Raw genomic sequence first — 17,805 nt, 5'->3', positions numbered from 1 at the left:
GAATTGCAGTTCTAGCAGACAACCTGAAATCTAACCCCGGGATCAAGTGGCAATATTTTAGCTCTGAAGAAGGAATTTTTACCGTGTTCCCAGCGCACAAGTTCAGATGTAAAGGGAGCTACGAACACCGCAGCAGGTGAGTGTATCAAACACGATCTGCACATCTAATCCATCATTTTCTCAACTGAGAGGTAAAATTAAAGGAGAAGTATGACCAAAGGTTTTTTGGCTATACTTCTAGGAGTGACGTTAGTTCTGCACTCCTGTTACTCATTTTCAGCCCACTGACATCACTGAGCTGGTCCAGGCTCTGAAATTATTCCGACCATATGGTTGGGATCCGCCCAGAAGCCTGGACCGATAACTGGCTCATCCTCTCAGCAAGCCTGAGCCATCCTCTCCCGCTCCCTCCACAGTCCAGTGAGCGCTGGAGGGGCAGAGCAGAATGCCGGTGCTGAGCGATCATTGGTGTTTGATTGCTGAGTTTTCAGTCTTAGAGGTGGCAGGGGATAGATGCTGCTGGGATCAGTGCTGCAGCCATCGAAGCGATGTGATTTTTTTTTTTCGAGTTTCCCATACTTCTCTTTAAATTCAAAATGTATGTATCCTAATGGCACAGTACAGGACTGGTACTCATAGATAATTGGGTTTTATTCTTCTACCTTCAAGTGTACAATGGGAAAAAAAAAAAAAAAAACTTTGCTAAGGTCTCCCATGGAAATTACCCATATAACCCCGCCCACTCTGTGAGGCTACAGTTTTACTTTAGGTAATGAAACTATTCTCTTCCTCCTGCCTTGTGCTACCCAGCAGTTTCTGGATTGGTGTGAAAAATTAACATTTTACTATGCTACATATTTATAACTTTTGTTAATTTATCTCTTGAACACCAGCTGAAAACTCAGATCAGGCTGACAGTGGGAACAACTACCTACTTGGTAGTTAACCTGTTAAGAGTCCATCATTAAAGATATGTGGGGGCAATATGATCCTTAACCTTTTACATTTCCTACGGTTTTTGAAGCCTGGATGCCTAGTGTCAGTATACTTTGGTTATCGTGCTTGTTGGTTATAATCTGCTTACCTGAATATCTTTTACGCAGATTTTTTTTTTAGGAAATTTGCATTTTTCAATAAATATCCTGCTAACGTTTATTATACAGTAAACTAAGAAATCTTAATAAGTAAACAAAATCAACTATTTAATTTTTGGTATTTTTTTATGCTCCAAAGCAGCCATTTTCAACCAGTGTTCTGTGGACCCCCTAGGGTTTCTTTAGAGCAAGGATATGCAAAATGTGGCCCTCCAGCTGTTGCAAAACTACAAGTCTCTGCCTCTGGGTGTCATGCATGTGGCTGTCAGTCTTGCTATGGCACATGGGACTTGTAGTTCTGCAACATCTGGAGGGCAACAGTTTGCATATCCCTGCTCTAGAGGTTACTAGGGGGTTCTTGAGCTTTGGCTGATTGACTTTCCATTTGATGAGGCTTGCATAGGTCTAGGTATGCCTGCAAAGTTTTGGACCAATATCACTTGGCAAAGCCAGCTGCACAACACCAGTGATATTTTTGGCTGTCTGTAAGAGTGGCATTCTGACCGCCACTGTAAGGAGGCAATTCTTCCCCCTGACCTTCCCCCCCTCCGTTCTTCCCCCTGACCTTCCCCCCTCCGTTCTTCCCCCTGACCTTCCCCCCTCCATTCTTCCCCCTGACCTGCCACTCCGTTCTTCCTCCTGACCTGCCACTCCGTTCTTCCCCTTGACCTGCCCCCCTCCGTTCTTCCCCTTGACCTGCCCCCCTCCGTTCCTCCTCCTCACCTGCCCCCCTCCGTTCCTCCTCCTCACCTGCCCCCCTCCGTTCTTCCTCCTCACCTGCCCCCCTCTGTTCTTCCTCCTCACCTGCCCCCCTCCGTTCTTCCTCCTCACCTACCCCCCTCCGTTCTTCCTCCTCACCTGCCCCCCCTCCGTTCTTCCTCCTCACCTGCCCCCCCTCCGTTCTTCCTCCTCACCTGCCCCCCCTCCATTCTTCCTCCTGACCTGCCCCCCCTCCGTTCTTCCTCCTGACCTGTCCCCCCCTCCGTTCTTCCTCCTGACCTGCCCCCCCCTCCGTTCTTCCTCCTGACCTGCCCCCCCTCCCTCCGTTATTCCTCCTGACTGCCCCCCCCCCTCCGTTCTTCCTCCTGACTGCCCCCCCTCCGTCCTTCCTGCCCCCCTCCGTTCTTCCCCCTGACCTGCCCCCCTCCGTTCTTCCCCCTGACCTGCCCCCCTCCGTCCTTCCCCCTGACCTGCCCCCCTCCGTCCTTCCCCCTGACCTCCACCCTTCCCCCTGACCTGCCCCCCAATGAACTGTTTTTAACAGAAGTTCCTTAGGAGCTGAAAATAATTTCTAAGGTTCCTCTGGGATGAAAGGTTGAGAGACTGAACTAATGATTTCTAACGCACTACTTCTTTCCCTGTGTACAGTGAGTGCAGGTAGAGAAAGAGAGAGAGGTGCAGTGCCATCAATAGGCTGAAGAACTTTGTAGACAAGCTTCTGACGTGATCAGAAACTTTGTATATTGGCTCCCAATTGTTAATCAGAGACCTGCAGCTTTTGATAGCGGTGGAGTCTCAGATCTTGTGAGCTTCTACAGCTGCTACTTAATTCGTCGTCCTCACAGCATAGGCTAAACTATGAACTTGACTGTTGCTAGCAACCTTGAAGCTTATCTCTCTAAGCTATTACAATTGTCATTAATTACAACGATTTTCATCAGGGACAGCCAATGTGAGCTGACAAATAACATTCATTTCGTATAGCTTATTGAGCGAAAGTGTATTTTCACCTTTGCAGACAAATTTTAAAAACCTCCCTCCTGTTTGTTATGTGTTCCTATTCAGACAGCATACCTAAAAACAATTTTAAAAAAATCTTGCCTTTCTAGTTGTTTTTTGTTTTGTTTTTTTTTTTCAGAGCAGGTTGAGCCTTGAGATAAACCTTTGCTAGGACCTAGTGTGCACATCTAGTCTAAAAATGAGATCTGCCAGCACAGTACTGAGTTAAAGTGGATATTTTCTGCATATGAGCACCACAAACCAAAAAACACGATTTAATTAATTTTTAATATTTAAACTCCCCCCCCCCCCCCCCCCATCAATTCATGTCGCAATGCTTTATTTTGTTGAGAAATAACTTTGAAAAACAACCACCTTGGTTGCTGGCCGTGGCCAACCCGAGTAAGGGCAAATGATTCATGTAGCATTTACTTATAGGAATCCATCTGCTCAAGCATGCATGCAGGAGTGTGTGCTTTGCTGAGAAAACCCCTCCTCCTCTCCTGAACACTCCTGGGGAGTATGACATCATTTGCCTAGGCAAGAAACAAAGGAAGTAACTAAAGAAATGTAAAAAAAAAAGTTTAAAACAAGTAAATATTATATACTTTCCTATCTATTTACTAATGCTAGTAGCATCAGGATTAAAAATAATCAATATTGATTGGGAGAGTGACGTTTCTCTTTATTTTTTGGTAAACAGGCCAGCCATACAGGCATCATTTTCTCTTGTTCAGTCTGTAGGCTGAATGAGAGAAATCTTGTAGATGTATCCATCTGTGCTAAACAACGTTATAAAGACACAGAATACCCACACTGATGAAGGATCAGACCTAAATAGCCCTGTATGGAAAAGAGAGATTAGAGGGATTTGCTCCAGAGGGAGGATAAAAGCAAGTAAAGGGCTGCTGTTTGAGGACCACTGGGCTAGGGCAATGCTAATCTCGCCAGATCTGGAATTAGATTGGTTGATGTCATTACTGTGCTACTCATTGTTCTCTTGCTGGAGAGGAAGCTGTACCCAATGACCTGCAGTGCAAGGATTTCCCTGCTTCTGCGTCCTCCATATTCTGGATCTGTGCTTCCTCCACTTCAGTTGCTCGGTAAGTCAGCTTACGGGGAAAGATCAGAAGCCTGTGGCCACCCTAAAGAAGTATGAGACCTAATAGCCCTGTATGGAAAAGAGAGATTAGAGGGATTTGCTCCAGAGGGAGGATAAAAGCAAGCAAAGGGCTGCAGTTTGAGGACCACTGGGCTAGGGCAATGCTAATCTCGCTAGATCTGGAATTAGATTGGGTGATGTCATTACTGTGCTACTCATTGTTCTCTTGCTGGAGAGGAAGCTGTACCCAATGACCTGCAGTGCAAGGATCGCCCTGCTTCTGCTTCCTCCATATTCTGGATCTGTGCTTCATCCACTTCAGTTGTTCGGTAAGTCAGTTTACGGGGGAAGATCAGAAGCCTGTGGCCACCCTAAAGAAGTATCAGACCTAAATAGCCCTCTATGGAAAGAATTGATTAGAGCAGTGGTCCTCAACTCCGGTCCTCGGGGCCCACTAACAGGCCAGATTTTAAGTATTACATTGGGAAGATGCAGACTACAATACTGCAATCACTGAGCAGCAAATGAGATCACCTGTGGTGTAATTTAATTATCTTGCAAACCTGGCCTGTTAGTGGGCCCTGAGGACCAGAGTTGAGGACCAATGGATTAGAGGATTTGGGATCAAAATTCAGATGGTTGGGAGCTATGTTGCTAACTTCATGTTTGGTAGAACCCTCTCCTCCCCCTTGCTAAGCATGATTCTACCACCAATTTGAGAAGCTGAGGCCTAGGCCGTCCACAACAGTTCGCTTGACAATCTGTTTATATAGCCAAGCATCAGAGATTAGTTTTCAACACTTTCTACCTCAGTCAGGCCCCCTTCTCAGATGCCTGAGCAAGCACATTAGACACCCCTCTCCTCCATGTTAGACAGACAGAGAGAGGCTGGAGCCTAGGCTCTGAGTGATGCTTGAATGGTTTACACAATGAACCTTCAAGACACAGATCATTAAAGTTGGCGATTTGTCTTCCACAATGTGCAACGCTTGTTCCAGGATAGGTTTAGCTAGACCTTGTCGGAGAGGCTTGTACAGAAATCCTTAAGTTTGTTTGGCAGAAACACTTCAGACACGAGTTGCCGAACAGACTTGATGAAGACGTCTTGCTGCTGTTACAGTAATATGTAAAAATGAAGGCAATTTGTGACATGATTGCTATGTGCAGTCTCAGATGACTGTTTTGCAGTGATAGTCTTTCTTAGGGTTCAGGGTCATATGTTGGTGTTTGCCAGCCTGGCAGAGTGTAGTTTGGGTGGGTAAGGTACGGACACACTTGGAAGTCTTTCCCACAGGGGGGGCCAATTTGCGCTCTGCTAGCGGTGATATAATGACGTGGCTGTGATAGCAGACAACAGCAGAACATTGGTTCCAGTGGCAGCAGACAACAGCAGAACATTGGTTCCAGTGGCAGCAGACAACAGCAGAACATTGGTTCCAGTGGCAGAGTGGAGTAAACACTGCTTAATGGGGAAATTGGCTCTGCTGAGTTTTAACTGCTGTCAATCTGAGTTTGTGTTTGTAGTGACAGGCAGCTGCCGCTCTGCTTCCCCCCCCCCCCCCCAGGAACTACAAGTCTCAGACTGTCCAATTAGGTAGCAGGTCAGTGTGCTGCTGTTTTAGAAACTTCATTTTTTTCCCAAAAATGTATTTTTTTTTTTTCAGGTACCTATATAGCGCTGTCAATTTACGCAGCGCTTTACATATACATTGTACATTCACATCAGTCCCTGCCCTCAAGGAGCTTACAATCTATGGTCCCTAACTCACATACGTACACAGTAGGGCCAATTTTTTTTTTTTTTTATACAGGATCCAATTAACCTACCAGCATGTCTTTGGAGTGTGGGAGGAAACCGGAGTGCCCGGAGGAGACCCACGCAGGCACAGGGAGAACATGCAAACTCCAGGGCAGGTAGTGTCGTGGTTGGGATTTCGAACCAGTGACCCTCTTGCTGCTAGGTGAAAGTGCTAACCACTACACCACTGTGCCGCCCAACCACTACACCACTGTGCCGCCCAAAAATGTACAATTTTAAAATCTTGTTAAAACAAAGCATTCGTTTAGCCTTCATTACTCGTGTATTGTACAAAAAAAAAAAAAAAAAAAAAAAAAAGCTTTTCTTTAAAGCATCCTTGCCTAACCTTTTTAAGTCCGAGGAACCCTCAAAATAATTTTAAGGTCCTGGGGAGCCCCACGCTAAAAACCAATTCATTTTGGGTCAGTGGGAAAAATGCCACTTATGTTGGTGTTCAGAGGGGAAAACCGCAGTGTTGGTCAGGACGCCACCCTTATAAGCACCATCCAATGGGAGGTCAATCAGCCACAGCTCAAGAAACCCCTAGCAAGGCACAACAGGGTTCCACTGAACACTGGTTGAGAGTGACTGTTTTAACTCTTTCGCTGCCAGAGTCGTTTTGACTTTTTTTGATGGGTGGGGGGGTGGTTTGCACACATTAAAAAAAATACTTTTAGGCCTGAAGATTGCATAAAACCCCTAAACATTATATATTTTCTGAGAGCAGACACCCTGGAGAATTAAATAATGGTAGTTCCATTGTTTTATGACATTACTGCAAAAGGTCCTTTGTTTAGAATGTTTGGAGATCTCTGCCCAGGACCATCCTACACTGCAGATATACCGCCGTGAAGCTTAACTCAGGAAAAATTCAAGGCACTCATGGTACATTTTTCAGGGTACTGCTTAGGCAGAATTGACATTTCTTGATATTTTCCCTTTAAAGCAGAACTTCACTCTCTCAATCAACATTGATTATGTTTAATCCTTATGCTACTAGCAATAGTAAAAAGATAGCAAATTGTATCATATTTATTTTGTTTAATCTTGTTTTTACATTTCTTCAGTTACTTCCTGGTTTCCAGGCCTAGGCAAATTGTGTCTTACATCCCAGGAATCTTCAGTAAGGGAGGAGGGGTTTTCTCAGCTAAAAAGGGGTAGGAGAAGAAAACCAGCGCCACCTCAGTGTAGATTAAAAGGTTATTTATTACATAAAAACAATGTAGTAACTCACACAGAGGAAATAGTTGATCAGCAAATGGTGATGGTTCATCTGCAACACTGCTATAGCAGCGCCTGAGGAAGGAGCATGCATGCTCCGAACGCGAGCACCCCCCTGCCACTATTGGATGTAAGCCTGGATACTGAACGCTGCCAGAAACACAGGAAGTGTCCGACTCCACCGGCACAGCCAGGACCACGGCCGCCACAGTGTACTTCCCTAACATCCCTGCAGTGTTGCAGATGAACCATCATCATTTTCTGATAAACTTTTTCCTCTGTGTGAGTTACTACATTGTTTTTATGTAATAAATAACCTTTTAATCTACACTGAGGTGGCGCTGCTTTTCTTCTCCTACCCCTTTTTGTCTGTTGCAGAGTCCCCCTAGCTCTGTATGAAGCCTGCAGCCACCTCCACCATCCATCTCCACTAACCCCAGGGATTGAACTATCCGGCATACCTCCTAAAAAGACTACCTACAGCCACAGTTGAAACTTTTTTCATAATATCGAATGTACTTGACTCTTTCACTGGCGCAGGTTGAACGTTGTGTATATGTACCTCTCTTGTTTTCTCAGCTAAGCACACCCTCCTGCCTACATGCTTGAGCTAAGGGCAGAGGAACTCTAGGAAGTAAATGCTAACAAGACCATCTACCCTTACTCAAGATGGCCATGGCTGGAAATGCTAGGGAGGAGTTTTGCTAATTAATTTGCAAATTAAATTTGCTAACTCAGCATTGATGGAAGGGGGAATTTGCGTTGAATATTAAAGTTGAGTTCCAGACATTTTTGTGTGTATTAAAAGTTTATTAAAAGTCAGCAGCTACAAAAAGTGTAGCTGCTGACTTTTAATAAACACACTCCTCTGTCCCACGACCCAGCGATGCGGCCGCCCGAAGCTTCGGTTCTCTCCCTCGGCATCACTAGTGTGGGCACCCGGCTGTGACAATTTGTGGCTTCACAGCTGAGTGCACATGCGCGTGTCGCACTGTGCGTCATTAATGGCCAGTCAATTTTCTGGGACCTCTAATGTGTCCCAGAAGCTTGCAGGTAGGGGGGGAGGAGAACTTGCACCCAAGTCACCTAGGCGGCCCGAGTGGAAGGGGGAGCGGGTACCTGTCAAATCTAGGTACCCGCTCTCTCCCCCCCCCCCCCCCCAAAAAAAAATGACAAATGTGACAGGTCAGGAGTCTTTTTAAAGCGGAAGTTCCGCTTTTGGGTGGAACTCCGCTTTAAAAATGAATAAATTGCATTCTTGGTTTGTGGTGCAGAGTGCTTTGGGCTCTAAGATAGCAAATCTTTACCTATTGAGTTCGGGTCCGCTTTAGTGTGATTTATGATTTTCCTGGAAATTTTATAATGTCATGCATTTTTAAGAAGAAGACTAACTCATTCTGTTTGTTGAATTAGACCCATCTATGTGTCCACGGTGAGACCACAGTCCAAGCATATAGTGGTCATTGTGGATCATGGAGCTTCAATCACAGAGACACAGCTGCAGATAGCCAAAGACGCTGCAAATGTCATTCTGAACTCCATCGACGAACATGATAAGGTGAGTGGAAAATTCCGCTGAAATTTTTTTTTAATGAAGCCAATTTATAAAAAGAATCTTGAACTGTAAATCTTTTTTGAAAGTTTCACATCTTGCATATAGGTTATAAGCTCAATTTATGAAGTTTTAACACAAAGATGAGGACCGTCATCTTTTAGTCGTATGACTGTACCCTGGTGTCCGCTTTGTGATTTAAGCCTGTTACATAAATCTCATCCTGTACACATAGGGATGCATCCTGTGCAAAAAAAAGGACTTAACCACTTAAGCCCCGGAAGATTTTACCCCCTTCCTGACCAGGGGGTATTTTGCGATTCGGCACTGCGTGACTTTAACAGACAATTGCGCGGTCGTGCGACGCTGTACCTAAACTAATTTGACGTCCTTTTTTTCCCACAAACAGAGCTTTCTTTTGGTGGTATTTGATCACCTGTGCGATTTTTTGATCACGCGCTATAAACAAAAAAAGAGCGTCAATTTTGCAAAAATAACAATATTTTTCACATTTTTTTATGTGAAATTCCCCAAAAAAAAAGTAAAAATCAAAATTTTTTTACATTTTCGGCCAATTTGTTTTTGCTACCTATGTTTGGTAAAAAAAAATTGCAAAAAGCGTATTTTGATTGGTTTGCGCAAAAGTTATCGCGTTTACTAACAAAGGGAAAGATTTTTGTCATTTTTGTTGTTTTTTTTTTTTAACGCGTAATGGCGGCGATCTGCGATTTTTTTTTTTTTTTTTTTTGCGGTACTGCGACATTGCGGCGGACAGATCAGACCCTTGACTGATATTTTTGACACTTTTGGGGTTACCAGTGACATTTCTACAGTAATCAGTGCTATATATATGCACTGTTACTGTAAAAATACACTGGCAGTGAAGGGGTTAACTTTATTTGAGAGGGAGGGGCTGTGTGTGTCCCTAGGGGCGTGATTCTAACTCTGATTGGCTGTGGCTTGAGGTGTAGTTACACTGATCAACGGTTCTACATAGTAGATCCGTATGATCAGTGTCTCTACACAGGGAGAACTGACAGGCAGCTTGTTTACACAAGCTGCCTGCCTTTCTCCCTCTCCCCCGACGATCGTAGAGTGCCCGGCGGACATCGGGTCCGCTGGTCACACGCGCGGGGGGGTGCGTGACCACGCGGGAGCGCGCCGCCGGCGGCGCGCGCTCGCTCCCCAGACCCTCCCAGGCTAGTGACGTACCGCTACGTCACTCTGCCTGTGAGGGGCTGACCGCCGCCGTATATAGTCGGGCGGCGGTCGGCAAGTGGTTAAAGGCTGCTCACCTTTTAGATTTAGTTTCACTAAAATTTTAGGATCAGCTTTAAAATTCCCGTTAAAATCAGCACCACTTAGCATAGCAAATATAAACACACAAACAAAAATGGAGTCTATTTTAGATAATAAAATATGGGACTGTCTTTCAATATATTCACGATTTTTTATATATATTTTATTAATAATTATTTTTACAAATTTGATGTTTAGTCATCACATAACCAATGTAATATATATGCACTCTTTCACGGGTACATTTAGGTTTTAATTTTGCACTTCAAATTTGATTTTTATCTGATCTGTCAATATTTATATCTTTGCGCAGCAATTATATTTTACTGTGATTTATTCACACTTACCGAAAGGGGAGTAACCAGTGCAAGCAGTATAGTTTATTGTTTCTAACATAGTAGCTCGCAGGATTGCCTATTCAATTCGGAATCTATTTTAGCTTATTTACTTAGATGTGGTGGCTTCTTTCTTTTATTTTTCTTTTTTTTCTGTTTTCTTCTATGTTTTTTACCTTGTGATCCTGTGAATAACACACTTTCTGTCCCCTAAGTAGCTACCCTCTTTCCTCCATTGTATGTGGAGGAACCCATGGTAGCCACCCAGGCTGGACTAAAGACATGTCTGCTTTTGTCCATCTCCATTACATGCAAAAGAGAACCAGTGTGCAGCGCAAGTGTCCCCGTTGCGGTGACAACGCGTTTCGCATGCATGAGCTTTATCAAGTAAAGGCACCTTTACTTCCATCAGTGCTCTTGCCCTCTCCGGGACCCGGTGTGGTAATGTGCCTCTGTGTTCCTGGTTTTATTCAAATAAACTATTTATTGTTCATTGATGACTTTGGATCCTCCTCTGGCATTCATGGTTGTCAGTTCCTGTGCGCTATTAACTATCATTGTGTATTCTGGTAGCATTAATTCCTATGCTTCTGACTGGCAGCACAGTGACACTGACCTTGCACATTTGAGTCCATCTGTGTTCACCCTCCCTCATAGGGGTCACACTAGATAGTGCCTGGAACTTTTTGGTTTCCTGTTTCTAACTTCCTGTTGTGTGTTCAGGACAGGAAGTAAAGGGAAATCTTACACTGGGCCTTCCCTTCCCCAGGGTCTCCAAGCCTACTAGGCGGTTGCTATCCTTCCTCCTAGTGGCTGCTAGGAGGGCAATCCCGTTGTGTTGGCGGCAGACGGGGCCGCCTGATGCTGTTCTCTTTCAACGCCTGGTGTTGGAGATACAGAGATTGGAATTCCTAACTGCTACGGTTCATGATGAAGTTACGCGCTTCAACGCTGTATGGGCGGATTGGGATGTGTAGGACTCTAGTTTGAGCTGAGTGTGTGGTGCAGTTGGCTAAATGCTGTTTGCTAAGTGGTATTTTTTACTACCTTGTACTTTGGTGTTTATGGTTTATATCATATAGTCTTTCTCCTTTGTGGCATATTTACCTGTGTCTTCATGTTCCGATTGGAACTGTTTGATCTCGTTTCGTTTTTGCAATGTTATTGTTTATTGTCTTTTCTTTTTAGGGGTCTACTACCCCTTGTTTGTTACTTATCTATGCTTATATTTTCAATAAAAATTACAATTTAAAAAAAAAAAAGGGAAATCTTACAGTTAGGGGAAAAAAAAACAGGTTTTAACCACCTCAGCGCTGCCATATTGTAAAAAAAAAAATGGGGGGGAAGTGGACACATATGCCTGTAATAAGGTTATTGATAGTGCAGATGACAGGCAAAAATGCACAGAACCAATCACTATGCTTTGTGATGAATATAACGGCAAATCACAGCGTTAACAAATGTACACAATGAAAGCATTTATATTCTGAGAACCCTTCCTCTCCCAACAGAGAGAGAGGAATATAGATGGTATTAATTAAGGATTAAGTCAATGAAGGGTAGGCAGTATAGATTCAAGGTGGAGGGTTACATTTTTTGATTGTAAGAAACTTTTAACCCTTTGTCCCCAAAGTATATTGTCGCAAAAAGGAAAATGGTCTGGTGCCATCTGTAGACCACCTCCATCCCAAAATCAACAGAAAAAGAGAAAATTGGCAAGTGGGACTTTAGATGAGGTGGGTACATGTGGCTGGTAATAACAAAAGATAAATAATTGAAAAAAGTAATCTTTATTATAAAAAGTTGCAATAGGTATAAAAATCAATACCGTTATGCGCCTTGAGGACGCTAAAGGCGCATAACGGTTTTGATTTTCATACCTATTGCAACTTTTTGGAATAAAGATTACTTTTTTCAATTATTTATCTTTTGTTATTTCCAGCCACGAGTACCCACCTCATCTAAAGTCCCACGGGCCAAATTTTTCCAAAGTATATTGTCAGTCAAACTATCCCAGCACTGAAAACTAAAAAATTGCCTGGTAACGAAGGGGTGGTACTCAAGTGGTTAACTGTTCCCAACTTTTTTCAAAATAAGAAAATGGGGGGAATTTTTTTTTTTTTGGGTGTTGTGTAGGATTTGACTAGTAATTTTGCCCGATGTGCACGGTGAACTTTGCCTTGTTTTTTTTTACTTTGCTGTTTATTTTAACGAGCCAATCACACAGTGCATTTTAAATGAGGCGTTAGAGTGGTACAATAGGAAAACACAAAGTAAGAAGTATCGTATTTTATGTATAATTGAGTGGCAGAAGCACAGCAAGAGAGAAAGCATGGTTTAATCATTTTGGGAGCTCAGTCAAGTAAAATAGTTGCTAAACAAATAGCAGAAGAAATATTTGGGGATAGATTCACTATTTGGCAAGAGAACGTGGAGCGTCCAACATCTGTACTCTGAATTTATTCTAGAAATAATACAGAGACTCCCAAAAAATATTCCTCTGGCAATTGGGTGTAAAGAACAATTACAGGCTGCAAGATAAATGTTTTTACAGGGCCGTCTGAGCCGTCGTATGCCTGTCCCGTCAGATCTTAAAGTGCATCTGTGGCATATAAAGCAAGATCGCTCTGCTGCCTTGGATAGATGAAATCATTATTATCATTTAAAGTGTTGCTAAACCCAGGAGCCTGCAGTCGCTATATCTGCTCTCCCACAGTACACAGAACATGGAAATGCAATTTTTTTTTAGTAAATATAAACTGCTAAATACCTTTTCTCATCATGAGTTACAGCAGACTTGTGACTTCTAGGAGTGTCTGCTTAAAGCTTGTAGGAGGAGTTTTCATACTCCCACAATTGTCCTTTGAGAATGCAGGACCCCTGACCCTCTGTCTGGACAGTGCTGATTGGCCCTGTGCTGATCACATGCACCCTCCCAAGAAAAAAAATAAACTAGCTATACACACCAAACTGAGCATGTGCAGCCTGTCCCCTGGCTCTGTATTATCAGGAAAATATATTGGAATCAGAGGAAGAAGGGGAGGATGAGAGGAGACAGGATCAAACAGCCTTTTTACACAATGCAGAGGATTAAGGTTCCACAGTGATTATAACAAGCATGCTATACAGACTGATTTTACTTTTGTGGGTTTAGTAACACTTTAAGGTAGACTGTAGTCGTCTTATTTTTTTTATAGTGAATTATATGCGGTCAGCTTAAAGTGAACAAAACCCCAACAATGAACTTTTTATTCACTCCATTTTAGTCTGTTAAATAGGACTGCAACTAACGATTATTTTCATAATTGATTAGTTGGCCGATTTTATTTATTTTTTTTTTTTTCAATTAATCAGATAAAAGCCTCAAAATGGTGTATATTTCCGTTAATATGCAAAGTTTAAAAAAAATAAAATAAATAAAAAAAAGTTTATTCCTGAATATTTCTATGCAGTGGTAAATATAAATATCCAGCTATATGGTTAGGGAACAAAACATCGAACCTACAGATCATCAGACTCAGAGGTCAAAATTTTTATTTAAAAAAAAAATAAAAATGTAAAAAGATCTAAAACGCTGTTTGGCAGATTTTTAGACAAGCTTGTAATATGCATGACAGACTCCCTTGTCATAGGCAGATAGCTTTATTTAATCTACCTGCGCTGGCTGTCACTTATGCTGGCCATACCCAAACACATTTTTCCTTTTGAACATTTTTGCTTAAGAGTCGGTTCACACTATGGCGACACGACTTCGGGGCGACTTAATGAAGTCGCCGTGCACCGCGACTTCAGCGCGGCTTGCACCGACTTCACACAATGCAAGTCGCTTCGGCCAAAAGTAGTGCAGGAACCTTTTTCTAAGTCGGAGCGACTTGAGTCGCTTCTATTAGAACGGTTCCAATTGCACTGAATGGAGCACGACTTGTCAGGCGCGCAAGTCACCTGATAAGTCGGAACAGTGTGAACCGGCACTTAAGAACATTTGTTTTATTTTCTAATCGTTAGTTGGGGTAAAATTGGTGTTAGTTTTCGACCACAGTGATGCGAAAATTAGAAGGAGCAGAATTTGAAAACTTAATGTAGGCTATGTGGGACTTTGTGAGACACCAGCAGGTAATGCCCAGCGTCTCCATCCCTGTATCAGAAAAAACGAAAGTTGAAAAGGATTAAAAGAGGTGCATGGAAGCCAGCCAGCCCCCAGTCTGATGTTCTCACCCTCCAGTCTGCCACCAACCAAGTAGACCTGTCTCATGATGTAAATAAAGAACAGGGGTTTAGTTGACACGCATTTGCAAACGCATGTGTAAGCTGCAGGGCCACTACACGGCACTCTGTGTTACCTGCAGTCCTAACACTTTCTAATTTGAGTGTCTCTACAATGGGAGCACATGGCTGCTAATGGATGGATGGGAGACAGGTGGAAGGGAGCAGCCCAAATCTCCCCCAACCCACCCTCATCCATGACTGGTCTAGTATATCAAAACTCTAATAGCGATGTTGTAGCGATGGTACAAACTGGAAAGGACCAGCTGAGAAGCATACACCTCCATCCCCTTGGCGGATGCCCTATAAAACAGATTGGGACTTTATATGAGGCATTAGCCTGTAAAGCACAGTGCCTACATTATTTATGTAACCAGGGATGGAGGCGCCTTGCCTACAGGCTGGTGCTTCATTTAAAGTCCCACTGTGCGATTTTCGTGCATTTTTGGTGGATGCAGTCTGATTTGACCCCAGGTTTTTCATTTACAGGGATGGAGACCAATAGCATGACCTGCTTTTCTCATGTAAAGTCCCAAATAATTTATGAAATTAGGGATGGAGGCACTGTGCTCTTCTCAGCTCCATAACAGGTGGAGAAACATGTAGTCCACAGCTTTGACAGCTACGAACAATAACTGATAACAGCAAATGAACAAATTCGCTCATTATATTTAAAGAGATAAAACAGACTGCTTTAAATATATACATTCTCTACCCCCCCCCCCCGCCCATTTGCCCGCGCTCTCCATGTCCAGCTGAAATCAACTTTGATCGGTTCTTAGATGTAGTAACCTGGAAGCGACTCGTGACATCATTTCTGGTTTACTCAGGAGCCAATGGCGCCAGTTTGCAAAAATCGAGTATTCAGAAATGTCGATCTTGCCGTTTTTGAATACTACCAAGTGTAGAGGAGGGTTTGGGGTCTTGTAGACCCCAGATCCCTCCATAAAGGGTACCTGTCACTGCCTATTATTACCACAAGGAATGTTTACATTCTTTCTGACAGCAGTAAAAGTAAAATAAAAATAAAATTCAAAGGGACAGTGTAAATAAATAAATCAAAAAATTGAAAGCGCCCCATCCTTCCGTGCTCGCACGCAGAAGCGAACCCACACGTAGGTCACCCCCGCAAATGTAAACTGTGTTCAAACCACATGTGAGATATTGCTGCGATTGTGCATCATTTTAAAGCATGACATGTTCGATATCCATTTACTTCTCTACACTCCTTTGCTTTGTTTCCTAGAGTGATTTTTTTTCATTTTTTTTCGCTTTCAGTCTTCTTTTTGCTTTCGGTCTTCTTTTTGCTTTCGGTCTTCTCTTTGCTTTCGGTCGTCTTTTTGCTTTCGGTCTTCTTTTTGCTTTCGGTCGTCTTTTTGCTTTCGGTCGTCTTTTTGCTTTCGGTCGTCTTTTTGCTTTCGGTCGTCTTTTTGCTTTCGGTCGTCTTTTCTCTTTTCGGTCGTCTTTTCGCTTTTCGGTCTTCTTTTCGCTTTTCGGTCTTTCTTTTCGCTTTTCGGTCTTTCTTTTCGCTTTGTCTTTTCTCTTCCTGTCTTTCTCTTCACTTCCCGTCTTTTTTTCTCTTTTTCTTCTTCTTCCTGTCTTTTTTCACTTTCTAGTGTGTAATCAAGTTGTTGTTCGACCAACTTTTTCGTTTATTCTCACTGAGAATTTCTCAGGTTCAGCTGCTATGTTGCTGCCATGTTGTATGTTGTATTTTAAATTCCTGTTTGCAGAATTTTGCACTTTATATTTTTTTCATGTTTATTGTTTGATTGCTATTGTATGTTCAAGCGATAAACTGTTTTTTTTTTTCTTGTGGCTACATTTTATTCTTTTTAATTTTGAGTTTGATTACATAACAGTTTAGATTTTGAATGCACAATTGTTATAACAAAACAATACTTCCGGATGGGTAGCGGTATCGTTAGATACACAAAGCCAGACATCGGTATCGGGACTAGAAAAGTTGGATCGGTGCATCCCTACTTTCTACCCACTCTCCAAACCATTCGCTGTATTGGTAATGATGGGTGAGCTTTAACATGGGAATCTTTCTTCCTTTTCAGATTTCTGTCCTGACTGTGGCTGACGTGGTGAGGACCTGCTCCCTGGATCAGTGTTATAAGACATTTCTTTCCCCGGCCACCAGTGAGACCAAGAGAGAGATGGCCAGCTTCGTGGCCAGTATAAAGTCCTCAGACAGCCCGACTCAACATGCCCACGGCTTCCTGAAAGCTTTCCAACTCATCAAAAACACCAACAATGGCACAAGGATTCAGCCAAGTAAGATGAATTTATATATATATATATTTTTTTTTTTTTTTGTAGTTTTGGCTAGAGTGGAGATTGCTGCAAAGACCCTGTCTCAATTTGATGCAGTTTGTGTGCCTTTGGGCAGATTTCTCCTCATCACCTGTCCTAGAGACACAACAGAAAGTGAGCGGTACGCTCTCCAAAGTGAGGGAACCTGGATGCTTTTGGCTTTAATACCTACTTGGTCACTGATCAAGAGTAAAGCCTGCCATAGATGGATCGAATTTTGTCCAGTACAGCAGTGACCGGCCGAATTTATGTTCTATGTGTGGCCATTTCTGTTTGACAATCGACTTCTGTCCAATGGGGAATGTTGGAAAGTTTTTCTCAGTCAGTGGCTGCAGCCTCTATTCAGTCTATTTTGACAGTGGAGGAGTCCCACTGTCAGAATACAGTGTCTGAGTGGGGAGGATTCATCTATCCACCTTTTGTGTGTGAATGGAGGAATCCCCTAATTTTTTTTTTTTTTTTTTCATTTAAGCCCGCTGGCTAAACAATCAATAATAATAATAAAAAAAAAAACGTTTTCAGTTTTTGTGAGTAATTTGCCAGCAGAAAAAAAACTAACTGCTGCTAAAAGCTGGCACAAAAACGCTATTATGAGCATTTTTCATTCAGTGTATTTCTGGCATTTTTTTAACATCTAGCATGCATAACTAAACTTACTATATACTTAATCTGACCATAAAAATTAATCTTTTTTTTCTGCTCCTAGAAGCTGAAGCTTCAAAAACTCTTCTGGACTATGTGCATGGACACTTTGGATAACACTATTTGCTTCTAGAAGCAGATAAAAAAATATGCTGAAAAGCTGCTGTTAGGGGCGTTTTTTTAAGGTAGTGTGCAAAGGTGAACTGATTGCAGATCTCCTGGATACTTGTTCTAGGTCAGTGATTTTTCTGAAAATACTGAACCCATGGGGTTGTATGACAGCCATGAAGTTAGCATGTTCAGAAGGTCATAAGCAGTGGCAGATGAGGACTTTCTGGCCTGATGGGTTTCGTTTTAAGCCACAACTCTTTATTCCGGGCACTATTTGCCCTCTGCATGGTTGCCTGGCTGCCCTCTTCCAGGTTGTATGCCAACCCACCCATATTCAACCTGTTTCC

The 17,805-nt window shown here is 42.8% G+C and overlaps 1 protein-coding gene across 1 annotated transcript in view; it reads left to right on the top strand.

The window, feature by feature from the left end:
• CACHD1 (cache domain containing 1) overlaps positions 1-17,805 on the top strand; it is a gene marked incomplete at its 5' end in the record, with an annotated part of 252,596 nt that overhangs the window by 157,988 nt on the left and 76,803 nt on the right. The window contains 3 exons of the mRNA XM_082265153.1: positions 10-136; positions 8,348-8,492; positions 16,450-16,666. Coding sequence (XP_082121279.1) covers positions 10-136; positions 8,348-8,492; positions 16,450-16,666 — 489 coding nt within the window. The remainder of the gene's footprint in view (positions 1-9; positions 137-8,347; positions 8,493-16,449; positions 16,667-17,805) is intronic.

Source organism: Pelophylax lessonae (genome assembly GCF_965119305.1).
Source record: "Pelophylax lessonae genome assembly, chromosome: 8".
Classification (NCBI taxonomy): domain Eukaryota; kingdom Metazoa; phylum Chordata; class Amphibia; order Anura; family Ranidae; genus Pelophylax; species Pelophylax lessonae.
This window is presented reverse-complemented; position numbering and strand designations above follow the sequence as displayed.